Below are 14,125 nucleotides of genomic sequence, written 5' to 3'. Positions count from 1 at the left end.
CCCCTTCCGATTGGCTCGGGTGCGCCGGGGTGGGGGCGGGAGCCGTTTCACGCGGCGCTTCCGCCTATTGGCGGGTGGAGAAAACTCGTGGCGGGGCGCTAGAGAAGCCCTCTGGAACTTGTAGTCTTCTTCCCGAGAGCGGCGTGGAGGGGCGGGGCGAGGCACATTTGTGATGCTGATTGACTGGGGCTGTGTGCTGGGTGCGCGGCGACGACGGCGCGCCGTAGGTGACATGAAGATGGCGGCGTCCAGAGGCGTATGAGGGCTCTGCAGAAGCTCTGGGAGGTTTCCGTATAGCTCGAGCGTGCTACTTGGGGATCCTTTCACTCTAGAGTTTCGGGAGCTGGGGTCTCACTGCGTGCGCTCCCAGGTCCTTGGGAGCGATGTGGAGGAGGTGCCTTCGGCTGCGGGACTGGGAGCGCCGCCTCCTAAAGTGGTGCCCGGGTGACCCTACCGCTTCCGCGAGGCTGGGCCTAGTCCCCCAGACTCCTGCCCGGACCTACGCGCCCCCGGCAGGTGAGGCCAGGACTTACTAACTTTTTGACCAACGGCTAGAGCTGTGGGTTTCGGCCGTGCAGTTTGGAGTGGATGAGTGCTTAGGCCCATGAAGTTATTCAGGCCTTATAGAGGCCCGTTATAGATGGTGAAGTGAAACTCAGACAAGGAAGGATCGACCCGAGGGGACTCTGCGAAGTTAGGGCGCAGTGGCGTTTGGCCCGTGCAGCTTTTCTAAAAGCCTGTAGCTTTCTTCTATAAGGAGAAATTTGGGCTCTCGATTAGAACTTCCAAGGTCACCGAGCAGAGAGCAAAGGCTGCACTGCCTCTTACTGCTTTGTGTCTCCAGTACCCAGCTCAAGACCTGGCACAGAGTGAGGAGGCCTTAATTCCCACACCATGCACTTTCTCTGCTGGTTTCCAAGCCCTCTTTTAATGCCCTACCACAACTCTTGCCGTCTCTGGAGCCTTCTTTCCTGAGTGGCAGGTGATACCATGCCTCCTTTGTCTACCTCTGAGTCTAATGAGGCTTCAGAAATGGTAGTGCTGGAGAGAGACTTTGGGGTAAGAATGAGTGACTCACTTCAATTAATGAAAGAGTAGTGACACTTTCCTGGCACAGTTTTTCTGTGCTGGGGACAAGAGGTGCAGTGGCCTTCAAGATTGGTATGGTCCAGGGCCAGGGATTTGGCTCAGTGATTCTGCCGCCTGCCTCGCAAGCACAAGGGCCTGAGTTCGATCCCCAGTATCTCCCCTCCCAAAAAAGATTGATATGGTCCCTACCTGAATAATATTCACTGGCGAATGCAAAAGGTTACATTATGTTGGCCAAACAATAATTTACAATAATACATACTATAATAAAGGAATTTCAAAGAGATCTGTAAGAACACAAAAAAGCATCCAAAGTGGGAGGTGGGAATATCATTTGAGCCCTGGAGTTTGAGGCCAGCCTGAGCAACTTGGTGTGATCTCATCTCAGATGAACAAGGTAGGAGGCAAGGATGAAGGAAGGAGATATACTGGGGAGACATAGTACCAACAAAAGGGACATATTAAGAAATTCACCAACTTGGCAAAAGCAAAGGGTTAACGTAGATGAGTGAATATTTGCCTTCCATCTAGTAGCACTTGATCTACCAAATTCTTTTCCTGTGCACAACAGACTTGTAGTTTATACTTTAGGCTCTAGGAACGTGTGTAGGAATGAAGCAAAGTGAGGAATGGATACCTACATCAGACCTTGTGCTCTGTAAAGACCTTAACCAGTTGTGAGATTTTTGTGTGTCTTTAGAGTAGTGGAAGATTAAATCTAAGCGGATCCCTCTTGATAGGCTTTTACTGGCAAACTGGTTGAACTTGGCCCCTTAAGAATGGCCATGCTTGCTGAGCGTGGTGGCTCACACCTGTAATCCCAACACTTGGGAGGCTGAGGCAGGAGGAGGATCGCTGTGAGTTCGAGACCAGCCTGGGCAACATAGTGAGTTCCAGGTCAGTCTCAACTACATAGTGAGACCCTGTCTCAAAAAACCAAAAAAAAAAAAAAAAAAAAAAAAAAAAAAAAAAAAAAGAAAAAAAAAAGAATGGCCATGCTATATTGAGGTGTTGGAGGAGAAGATGGCACAGGAAGGAGACCTATGCGAGGCTGTTGTGGCCCTAAAGCTCTGTACCATCTTGTCAGGTATCCTGTTGACTGCTTGGGGAGCAGCCCAGATGAAGCAACATATTGGCTGAATGCAGGCTCCCAGAGTCAAGGCTAGAAGTCTTATCTCTACCATTTATAAGTTGTTTATCATCTGTATAAGACATTGTCTGAGTCTCTGTCACCTCAGAAGCATCACTGTCCTTGTTTTTCATAGGGTGGTGATATTGCCCGAGGAAGATTGTATAGTCCAGAGACCAGAGGTCCAGCTTGCCACCTCTTTTTTTATGGGAACATAGCCATACTCATTCATTTATGTGTTCTCTGTGACTACTGGCAGAGTTGAGTAGTTGGAACAGAAAACTTTTGGTTCACACAGCCTGACGTATTGACTGGCTCAGCAGACACTTTAATAACCCCTACTCTAGATGAAGAGCAATTTGGAAAATAGTATATGTACACATTTGTCCAGAAGAAAAATTTTAAGACTTTTTGCCCAGTCTGGCCTTGAACTTGTGGTCTGCCTCCCCGGTAGCTGGGATTATAGGTACGTGACACAGCATCTGGCTGTGTGTATCTGTGTGCGCGTGTGTGTGTGTGTGTGTGTGTGTGTGTGTTTCTGGAGATTGAACATGGCCTCACTCATGCTAGCAAGTGTTCTACTGCTGAGTTATACCCACAGCCCTGGCCAGGATTTTTGAAACAGTTTTATTGAATTATAATTTACTTATCATATAGTACACTCACTTAGTGTAAATTTGGCATTTTTTTGTGTGTGTATTTACAGAGTTGTGCAATCAGTACCACAATCAAGTGTAGAACATTTTATCATGCCCAAAAGAAATTTGTACTTTTTAGTTGTCATCTGCCCTTACCCCTTTCATCTCTCCATTCCTAGGCAACTCCTATTTGTTTTCTTTCCTACTACATTTCCCTGTTTGGGACATTTCATAATCTTTTTAAGTGACTTTTTTAACTTAGCATGTTTCTATTGTTTGTTTTGTTTTGTTGTTTTTGTTTTTGTTTTTTTTGGTACTGGGGATCAAACTCAGGTCCTTGAGCTTGCCAGGCAGGTGGCAGAACCACTGAGCTAAGTCCCTGGTCCTTCTGTTTGTTCTTGTACCATAAATTGGTATTCCATTCTTTTTTATTGCTGAATAACATCTTGTATGGATACACCACATTTTACTTACCCATCCATTGATGGACATGGACATGTGGGTTGTTTCTGCCTTGGTTACTACGAATAATCCTCCTGGAAATATTTGTGTATAAATTTTTGTGGGCGCTTTTATACTTTTATTTCCCTTGGGTGTCTATACCTGAGTAGAATTGTTGCATCAAATAGTAACAGTTCTGAATTTTTTGAGGATCTGCCAGACTTCCACAGTGGTTGTACCATTTTACATCTCCACAAACAGTGTTAGGGTTCCAATTTTTTTACGTCCTTACCAACACTTGTTATCATTTGTTGGTTTGTTTTTTTTTTCTTTTTAGTACCAGGAATTGTACTCAGGGCCTCATGCTTGCCAGGCAGGTGCAAGTCCCTGATCTACATCTCGGGCCTTTCGTCTGTCTTATTATAACTATACTAAAGGATATAAAGTGGTATCTCATTGTTTTGGGTTTTTTTAAAGATTGTTAACATTTCTGTTTCTTATTATCCACAGGCCGTGCAAATTTGGGCAGAATTTTTGTTTATGATTATGTGTGTGTATTTATTTATTTATTTTGGTTTTTTGAGACAGGGTCTCACTATGTAGTTAAGACTGACCTGGAACTCACTATGTAGCCCAGGCTGGTCTCGAACTCACAGCAATACTCCTGCCTCAGCCTCCTAAGTGCTGGGATTACAGACGTGCGCCATCATGCATGGCTTGTGTGTGTTTAAAATATATTTTATTCGTACATATTTTACAAAATATTTGGTTTCATTGTGGAATTTTCATACATGCTCATTGTGATGATGAATGCTATTGTACATTTTTCATGTACTTATTTCCCATTTGTATATTTTCTTTGAAACGTCTACTCAGATCTTTTGACCATTTTATTTGTTTCTTTGTTTGTTTATTTTTTGAGACAGGGTCTCACTATGTAGTCGAGACTGACCTGGAACTCACTCTGTAGCCCAGGCTGGTCTCGAACTCATAGTAATCCTCCTGCCTCAGCCTCCCGAGGGCTGGGATTACCGGGGTGTACCACCATGCCAGGCTTGACCATTTTAAATTGGATTGTTTCTCTTCTTATTGAGCTTAAGGAGTTATTTATATATTTGGACTAAAGGATTTTGGTACCTGAAAACAGTTGTTCCAAGCTGCTCCAGGATTACAGATGGAGGGATACCTAACATTAGAATTTTTGCTTTAAGGTTTAAGGCCCACCAGATGGCACTGTTTTAAAAGATAAAGGTGTTGTACAGCTCCCAACACTTCCTCTTCTTGATGCATACTGGGAGGTGTAGTTCTTGAGGATTTTTGAAAACTACAGAAAAGGCTAGCCTAGAAATTGTGACTGGTAGAAAGATCACTCACTGGTCCATAGAGACTGGGACAGAGCTGGGTGTGGTAGTGCCCACCTGTAATCCCAGCTGCTTGGAAGACTGAGGAAGGAGGATCACAGGTTTAAGCACAGCTTGGACAATTTAGAGAGAACCTGTCTCAAAATTTTTAAAAAGTGCAGAAGATATATAGCTCAGTGGTAGAGCACATGCCTAGAACATATGTGGCCCTGAGTTCAATCCCTAGTATGGGTGTGTGTGAGGGGCTCATATATGTAAAAAGTATTGTATTTAAATAGTTTGTCATAAGAGAACAGGCTAGATAAGCAGAGCACAACTTTAAAAACCTTCCCATATGAAAAGTGTCATGTGGAAAATGAATATCCTTTAGGGTCAGGAATTTAGCTCAGTGGTGCTGCCACCTGTCTCGCAAGCACAAGGTCCTGAGTTCGATCTCCAGTACAAAAACAAAAAAAAAGAGAGAGAATATCTTTTAGGTCCCTTTTCCCTGTGAAGGTGCTTCAGTCCATATACAGAAACAAGCAATTCTCTGTGCCACTTCCTGCAAACCTCCTCTCCTGGCTCCCTCCTCCCCCTAGCACCAGGGATTTTTTTTTGGTTTTTTTTTTTTTTTTTTTTTTTTTTTGTACTGGGGTTTGAACTCAGGCTGTTGCACTTGCAAGGCAGGTAACGGAACCACTGAGCTAAATCCCCAGCCCCTGTACCAGGGATTTTATTTACTATTATATTCCAAGTCTTTAGAATAGTACCTGATATATAGTAGGCGTACAAATAGTTTTTCAGGAAAATAATTTGGGCCTTAGTTTTGTAAGTATAAATAGAAATACAATTTTGAGCCCTTTGTGTTTAAGCATTAATTATAGCAAATGAGATTTATGGAAGGAACTGATATGATACAGGAAACATAAAAATAGTATGTTTGAGCTGGTTGTGGTGGCACGTGCCTATAATCTCAGTACTCAAAGGTTGAAGCAGGCAGATCACATATTCAAGCCTAGCTTAGCCAACTTTAGTGACTTAGTGAGACCTTTTCTCAAAATAAAAAAGAGCTAGGGATTTTCCCCCTTCTTGAAAGAAATGTTTAGAGTTGACTGCATAAGCAAGCTGGTTAATTTGGTTAATTAGTTGGAGAGGTTAGGAAGCTCTCTGGGGAGATTTGTTTTCTACCTACGCATCCCACACATGCACATGAACACTGGTTTCCCACTTGTCTCTTCTTTGAGGCATCAGTCATGCCTGAAATTCGACTCGTTGTGCTGGCCTGAGGGCAGTACAGGATGGGGCAGGGTCGGGGGGTAGTGTGCCTAGATGTTAAAGCAGAGGATGTAAGAAATCTGTCAGGTCACATAGTCTGTAGCTCTGGAAGCTCCTGATCAGATTTGCCCTTGGGCTTGGAGACTGGGTGACGCATGATCAGCATGTTCCTCCCTCATCCTTGGAGAGTGGAGGCCCCCTCCTCTAGCTTTAATCAGAAGCTGTTGATTACTGTAGAGTAGGGCAGACCTGGAATGGGTGGTAGGAAAATCAAGCCAGTCAATTAGCATTAGCAGCCATGACACAAGCTGGTCTTGTCGCCCCAAGTCCTCTTGGCATTATTTTAAACTGCCTTTCTGAAAATTTTTCTTACAGAAAGGAAGAGGTTTTATCAGAATGTTAGCATCACTCAGGGTGAAGGTGAGTGTCTGAAACTTTTCTTTTTCCTTTTTTTTGGTGAATGGTTGGAAGCATTTTTCATGTCCAGCCAGTTCAGTGGTGGGATTATCCTTTGCGCTTTTGTCAGATGTTTCTATAAGGTACTTGGTTGTCTTTGTCTGCACCAATTCAAGAGGCTAAATATAGGAATGGTCATTCGATTCTACTTTACAATCCCTGAAAGTTTTTCATTTGATCTTTCAAGGTGGCTTTGAGATAAACCTGGACCACAGGAAGCTGAAAACTCCTCAAGCCAAGCTCTTTACTGTCCCCAGTGAGGCCCTAGCCATCGCAGTGGCCACTGAATGGGACTCCCAGCATGATACCATCAAGTTCTACACGATGCACTTGGTAAACAAATTCATACTGAAGACTTACATTCTGATACCTGCCAGAGGCTTTCTAGGCCACCTGGAAAAAATTTTGACTCTTCCAAATCGTGACAAGGCTGGGAGAGGGGTAGGTAGGTAGGCTCCTGTCACACTTAACAGCTCTCAGTCATTGAATGGGCCAAGTTTCTTCCTTGTCTAGCCTAGCCAACAGCAATTCCCTTTGCTTGTGTGAGGTGACTAGTTCCTGGTCTCAGGACATATGTCACCTTTGCTGACTTCCCAGCTCTCTTATTTTCAATTACAGCAGCTGGTCATTTGTTTCATCCACACTTAGACATTGGTAATGGTCTGTTTTATGTTTGTTCATTTATTGTCGGTCTCTTCTGCTGCCTGGTGAGCAATAGAAGGGCAGGGGCTGTGTCTGTTTTACTCACCAGCCCTAGAAGAAAGTTTAGATGGTGCTCCATAAATATTGGTTGAATGAAGGAGCCTAGGAGCCAGATGGATAAGGTGAGGAAGACTCTGTAGAGTAGCCCCATTCATATGCAGGTGGCTCACTGGGGCACTAGGGAGCAGAATAGGGTGAAAGGGTCAGCCAGATTCTTCAGGTTCAGACTATACAGCAGTGGAAGCAAACCTCTGTCATGTGTACTGCAGTAGCCATGCAGATCCCTCTATGTCAGCACTCGAGCTAAGTTGTCCCAGTAAGCTGTGCATCCCATAACAGTTGTTTTTTCTAAAACCTCAGTATTCAGGTTTAATTGTGGTGTTGGTACTTTATGATAAATGAGTGGGTTTTAGGTTGCAGTTTGGGCACTCAGTCTCTAAAAGTTTCGCCATCACTGCTCTACAGCCTCTACACTATGGCCTTGAGCAAGTTGCTACCCGTTCTCAGGTCCATGTCCCATATATAAAAGATGAATGATGAACAGTTCCCACCTGATGAAGTTGTAGTCAGGATTAGCTGAGAAAACACACAGAAAGCCCTTGACACGGGCACAAGATGAGTTCTCAGTCAACGTAGGAACTAGTTGCTCTCATCATGGTCATTGCTGTGCTCACCCTTGACCCATAGACCCAAGCAGCTTCCCACAATTTCACAGCCTGCTGAGGCACTGCCTACTCCTGCATACTCCTGAACTATCTGATAAAATTAGAATGATGAGGGCTAGAAACTAATAGAGTAACCAAAGAAGCCTATTATTGACAAGGCAAATCAAGAAACATAATCTTGATCCCAGTTGGGATGACTTGTTTTCTTGCTTTCTAAACTGTTAAGGGAGCCAATGGTAAAACTGCAGTCAGGTTTGAGTTCCACGAGTGCTGCTTATCTTAACTGTGTTAGTGGATATTTTTGACCTCTCTGGGACCTCAGTTTCCACATCTCTGAAAACAGGAATAATGGTGCCTGCTCCAGAGTGGTGTTGTGAGGATTAACTGAGACACAGCAGAGCTTGGTATAAAAAGCATGAGACTTTGGGGACATTCACTCACCCAGGATACTGAGAGAGTACCCTGAGTCCCAGGGGCATTCACAAATGCTCAGCCATGGCATTTTCAGAGCCAGGCTGTGGATCCAGGCTTCTGTGTGCTGTCTGGTTCCTGGCCTGTAACTGTATGCAGATGCAGTACCCTCAAAGAAAGGAGGGCTTTTGGCTGAGCCCAGCAGGTAGTGACAAAGTGCTTTCTGCCTTTGATTCAGACCACATTGTGTAACACATCCTTGGACAACCCAACTCAGCGCAGCAAGGATCAGCTGATCCGGGCAGCTGTGAAGTTTCTGGACACTGACACCATCTGGTAATTGACATTTAGATAAGTAGTCCCCTTGGACAGAGTGTGTCCCTTGGGGTATTTGGCCTCACTCACCCAGAGAGTGCTTAGTGGGAGGAGAGGCAGGCCTACTCCTGTGACCTCAGAAGGTAGGGAAGGCAGCCTCCTTGATATTGGCACCTTGATGTTCCAGTCCCTGGGAGGAGGCCTTCTCAGGCTCCCAAAGCACATTGTACTCTGTAGGTGGGGGCGGGCTGGGGCAGGCTTGGGTGGAGATGTATATAGCTTTTTGAGACACCTGGACTACAGGACCAGCCAACCCCCAGAAGGGCCTCTGACCCTGACTTCTGGCATGTTCTCAGTTACAGATGGTGGTAGTTAGGGGCTGGCTTCTTTCTACTCTGAATTCTCCCCTTGGGTCTGTGACCTTTGGCTAATTGATTAGTGATATTGAAGGAACATTGAAGAAGCAACTGCAGTGGTTAGGCAGCCCTGTACCTTCTGACCCTAATCTCAGGGATAAGATGACACAAGAAACTGGCATAGGTGCTCTGGAAAGGAATCACCCATGGTGCTGATTTTGAGCCTCCTGTCAGAAAGCCTACTCCATTTATGCTAGGGATAACTTACTTGCAGGGAACAGAAACCCATTCAATCTAGTTCAGGTACAAAAGGGCTTCTTGAAAACGATGCAAGGATCTTGACAGGAAATGATGGAAATCAGACCACCAGGGAAAAAAGCTGGAAGATCAGGATGCCAGAGCTCCTCCCTCCTCTTCTCCCTGGGTTTTGGATCATGTAGAAGGAATAAAATAGCATATCCTGGCCTCTAGATTGGCCCCCTCAAGTCAGACATCTGAGTCAAGAGGTAGGTAGGCTCCTTCAGGGTAAAGAGGCTCTGTAGCCAAGAACATGTTTTGGAACGGATGAGGGCAGAGAAGCCATTATTGAGTTTCTGGCCCAGCATTCACATCCAATGGGTGTGGATTCCAGGATGTGGTTATTACATTCCATCTACTTTTGAATGGCACTAACATAATGCTATAAATTTTGTTTTTTTGTTTTTTTGTTTTTTTTTTTTGAGACAGGGTCTCACTATGTAGTTGAGACTGACCTGGAACTATGTAGCCCAGGCTGGTCTCGAACTCACAGCGATCTTCCTGCCTCAGCCTCCCGAGTGCTGGGATTACAGGCATGCGCCACCACGCCCAGCTAATGCTATAAATTTTGACCTGTCAAATGTTTGGGGGCATTTAGGACAGTGGTTAGTTTTGGGGGGAGTTGTTTTTTGTTGTTGTTTGTTTTTTGTTTTTTTGAGACCGGACGTTGTTATGTAGTTCAGGCTGGCTCTGGTCTCACTGTGTAATCCAGGCTGGCCTTAAATTTGTAGTAATCTTCCTGCCTTAATTTACAGCAATTCTCCTCCCAAGTGCTGGGGTTATAGGTGTAGCTGCTATGCCCTGCAGGACAGTGGTTTGAAAGGTCACGCTATTAGTCACTTCTTAAGGTTTGTTAAAACTCAGATGGCCAGGCCCCGCCCCCAGAGGATCTGATTCCTGTAGGTGTGGAATGTGGTCTGAGAATGTGCCTTGGTTAAGTTTCCAGGTGAGACCCGTGCCACTCGCCTCAGAACCGTACTTTGAGAACCAGGGGACAAGACTGGGGGTGGTGAGAAAGTTTTTGCCGTTGCCCATTGTGTTTTTCCTTTTCTATCACCGAATCAAAGAATTGTACTATTTTATTAATAAATGTGATTTTTTACCATGAATTAGCTACAGGGTAGAAGAACCAGAGACATTAGTGGAACTTCAAAAGAATGAGTGGGACCCAATCATAGAATGGGCCGAGAAGAGGTAAGATATACAGTCCTGCAAGAAAACATTGGGTGGGGCTGGTATTGAGCAGTGTCCTAGGGCCAAGGGGTCACATTGGACACTTACAGCCCTTAGCTAGCCATATTTTGAGTAAAAAAACTACAACAATTATTTTTGCCTCGTGATGTATGTGTTTTATATAGTTATTACAGTGCTAAGGAGGGAACCTTGACCATGCTAGCCAATGATAGAGTATATCATTAAGCCACACCCAAAACCCCTAGTTATGCTTATTTTTTAACATGTATCTTTTCTCAAAGCCAGCTCATATCCCAGAGACCAAAGACCAAAAACCAATGCTTTATATATTTGAAAAAAGTGATTGAGTGGCATAGGGAACATATAAACTTTCTAAAGAAAATAATATTTAGAATAAATATTTTATGGACTCATATGGGAAAAACTCTTAAAAGATTTAAAAGGCAGGTTTTCCATGCTTTTGATAGAGGTTGCAAGGAAGTGACAGCATTTCAAGCAGTTACATACAATGGAGCTCCTTTAGAAACTCATTGAGGACAGTTTCTTGCTCCTCTGGATATGTTTTTGGAGGCTAGAAAATTAGATCAAGAGACCACTGACCTGAATGGTATTTGCTTCCAGAGTCCCCAAGACTAGCCCCTTTGGCACATGCCCTGAAGGGCACACTCATGCTCAAAAATGAGTGTTCTTTGGACATGTACAAGCCTCTTCCTTTCAGATATGGTGTGGAGATCGGCTCCTCCACCAGCATAATGGGACCCAGCATCCCCGCCAAGACTCAGGAGGTGCTTGTCAGCCACCTGGCATCTTACAATATGTGGGCTCTACAAGGTACACATTGGGCCTGGGGGGCTGTGAGCATGAAAACTGGCTGGCTTTGATGCCAACCCTTACAGTCAGCACTGTAGGCTCACACCCTTCCAGCAGAAAGTTGTATTTGTCCTCTTCAGCACAAGTCTCAAGATCACACTTATCTCACTGACCTGGCCCAGTACATCTGTGAACCAATCAGTGGGCAGAGGTTTGAGGGGATGCTGTGATTGACCAGGTTCAGGTCATGTGCCTACACAGGAAAAGGCAGAGGCAGCTCATCCCCAAGGAAAGCCAGAGTGCTCTTGCAAAAGAGTAAGATCAAATTCCAGGTGGCCCCTGGGACTATCTCCCTATCCTGGGGTCTTTGCCCCCTCACTCTTCTATGAGGTTGTAGCAGCTCCTGACTCAGATCCTGACTTGGTTTGTGTCTCCACAGGGATCGAGTTTGTGGTGGCCCAGCTCAAATCCATGGTGCTGACTTTAGGGCTAATTGACCTGCGCCTAACAGTGGAGCAGGCTGTGCTGCTATCACGCTTGGAGGAGGAGTACCAGGTGAGGTGGGGTGCAGCCAACCTATCTGAAATCTGTTTATGTAAATTTGGTCTTTATTATGTTTATATACAAATGCAGAAACGAAAATTGGGCCAGGGATTTAGCTCAGTGGTTCTGCTGCATGCCTTGCAAGCGCAAGGTTCTTAGTTCGATCCCTGGTACCAAAAAAGAAAAAAAAAAAAAAGTTACAAAATTAAAGATCAGTAGAAGTTTCAGGGCTGAGGATGTAGGTAAGGGGTACACTACTTGTTTACCGTGCTGGGGTTCCATCCTCAGCAATGCCATAAATTTTTTTTAAAGTTAAATTGTGGGTAGGAATGTAGTTAGGGATAGAGCACTTGCCTTATATGCATGAGGCCCTAGTTCTATCCCCAGCACCAATTAAAAAAAATAAAGTTAAGAAAGGTACTTAGCACTGCTCCCCTCAACCCCTTACCTCTACAACCTGATTAGGTAGGGGCTGGGTTCATCCTCATTTTACATAGGGGGAAACTAGGGCACTAGGTAATACCTCTGGCAGATATTCCAGGTGGAGTTTGAAGCCAGGTCTGGGGAGTCTAGGTCTAAGGCCGTCAGTCCCCACTCTGCACTTGAAGGTTTGTGAGCAGATAAAGAGCATTTGGTCCTGATAAGTTGCAGAACAGGCCCTGCTGAAATGACAGAAGACCTGCTTCTTCTCTTAAGTCAGCCGCACACTCAAATCCTGACATTTCATCTGGCTGGCAGAGCATGGGAGTAGCTGCTGTTTGTACACGTTTTGATTTGGAGGGCTCAGAATTAAAAAACTGTTGTTTGCATTTTTTAACTCCGAAAATGATGGCAGTGCTTACAGTCTTTTTTGTTGTTGATGTTATTCCTCTAAACCCAGAAGGTTAATTGCTGCTATTATTATTTGATTCCTAGTGGGGGGGGGGCTTTTTAGAACGTTTAGTCTTCTATTCAGAAAAATGCCAGGGGAAAAGAAAACTTATTTCTGTATAGCAGAGGAGGCTGGTCAGTCTCTAGATGTCAGAACCAATTTCGTGGGAAGGGGATAACTCATGGGAGTGTCAGACCTGGTAGGAAGCCAGGAAATCTGGCTTTTGGTCTGGACTCTGCTTTTAACTGTGGGACTCAAGCCAAGCTGTCATCCTCTGCACTCTGGCTTTGATCCTGCCCAAAGTAAGGATCCTGGATTATGGATGTGATGGTATGAACTGAAGGTGAAAACATCCTCCAGCTGACATATTATAGTTGTGCATACTGACACTGAGCTGTAACAAATGCAGATAGCTGTGTAGCATGGTAAATTCTGAGTTCCTGGGTGTGCAGGGGCAGCCAGGCCGAGCCTCTGGGCCCCCGCTGGGGAGGAGCCAGCAGGGTCAGGTTGGAGTTGCACTGATGTCCCAATAGCCACAGTGTGGCTAGAGGGTTCCTCCTTCTTTTCAGAGTCCTGGAGAGAGACTGCAGCCTGCCCCAGCATGCAAAGCAGAGGCCTCTGTACTACTGCTCTTCCCCCAGGCGTTAGAAGTCATATGTGCCCCTGCTTATTTATTTTACTCATATGGGGAGAGCACTTGCAGCCCACCTGCAGATACAGCTCAGAGGATGGCAGTTTACAAGCCACTCCATGCTAGATACTTTGTTCAAAATATGAGATGAGGGAAGCCACATGAGTCTCATGATACTCATTGTTCACATGATACTCACTGAACACATGAGTAGTTTTGGTCCCCAGTGTACATAGTAGTAGGGCCCGGACACACTCCTCACAGACCAGCCAACCTTCAGAGCACAGGTGCCTGTTCTAGCCACCTGGGCCCCACACCCAACACCTGTGTATCTCACCGGTGTTGGCAAGATTCAAGCTTAGTTCTTTTAGTCTAGCACTGGGAGTGGAGTGTGGCTCTAGTCAACAACTAGCCCAGCACTTTCCAAGCAGTATTTTTTTTTTTTCTCCCTTCTGTACCAGAGATCGAACTCAGGACCTTGCACTTGTGAGGCAGGTGTAGTGCCACTGAACTACATCCCTGGCCCTCCCTGCAGCTAACTTGTTTCGTCCCCTCCTCAGATCCAGAAGTGGGGCAACATCGAATGGGCCCATGACTATGAGCTACAGGAGCTGCGGGCCCGCACCGCTGCTGGCACCCTCTTTGTCCACCTCTGCTCAGAGAATACCTCAGTCAAGCACAAGCTCCTGCAGGAATGAAGCCTGGGCTGCACATGCCAGCTGGATGGATCTTGTACAGCCACAGCTACCTTGCCCTAGGGCTTTCCTGGTCTGTGGGGCTTATCTGCGTGCAGAGCTGCCCCAGCCTGTGACTGTGGACCTCCTCTGACCTGCAGGGCTTGGCCTTGTATAGCATTTCCCTAAGGTGCCCCTGATATACAGTTGGCTGTCTGGAGGTCAGTTTGATTCCAACCCAGGTGCCCCCGGCATGGCCATCATCCAATGAAGGGGATGAGTTGTACA

At 45.5% G+C, this 14,125-nt stretch overlaps 2 protein-coding genes across 2 annotated transcripts in view; one reads left to right on the top strand and one right to left on the bottom strand.

The window, feature by feature from the left end:
• Positions 1–234, bottom strand: part of Gid4 (GID complex subunit 4 homolog) — a 27,068-nt gene extending 26,834 nt beyond the window's left edge. The window contains exon 1 of the mRNA XM_010637527.2: positions 52–234. Coding sequence (XP_010635829.1) covers positions 52–234 — 183 coding nt within the window. The remainder of the gene's footprint in view (positions 1–51) is intronic.
• On the top strand, positions 189–14,125 carry Atpaf2 (ATP synthase mitochondrial F1 complex assembly factor 2). Its single transcript, XM_010637427.3, has 8 exons — positions 189–516; positions 6,288–6,332; positions 6,556–6,701; positions 8,385–8,482; positions 10,228–10,308; positions 11,027–11,139; positions 11,558–11,673; positions 13,724–14,125. Exons 1-8 carry the CDS (start codon positions 384–386, stop codon positions 13,859–13,861), a joined length of 870 nt encoding a protein of 289 aa, XP_010635729.1. The 5' UTR covers positions 189–383; the 3' UTR covers positions 13,862–14,125.

Source organism: Fukomys damarensis, unplaced genomic scaffold, assembly GCF_012274545.1.
Source record: "Fukomys damarensis isolate Sample0158 unplaced genomic scaffold, DMR_v1.0_HiC HiC_scaffold_23, whole genome shotgun sequence".
NCBI lineage: Eukaryota > Metazoa > Chordata > Mammalia > Rodentia > Bathyergidae > Fukomys > Fukomys damarensis.
This window is presented reverse-complemented; position numbering and strand designations above follow the sequence as displayed.

Excerpts from the sequence above, each read along its gene's own strand:
- Atpaf2 (XM_010637427.3), top strand. The coding sequence starts at position 384 with ATGTGGAGGAGGTGCCTTCGGCTGCGGGACTGGGAGCGCCGCCTCCTA. Across the intron at positions 517-6,287 it reads GACCTACGCGCCCCCGGCAG|AAAGGAAGAGGTTTTATCAG; the intron begins GTGAGGCCAGGA and ends TTTTTCTTACAG. Across the intron at positions 10,309-11,026 it reads ATAGAATGGGCCGAGAAGAG|ATATGGTGTGGAGATCGGCT; the intron begins GTAAGATATACA and ends TCTTCCTTTCAG.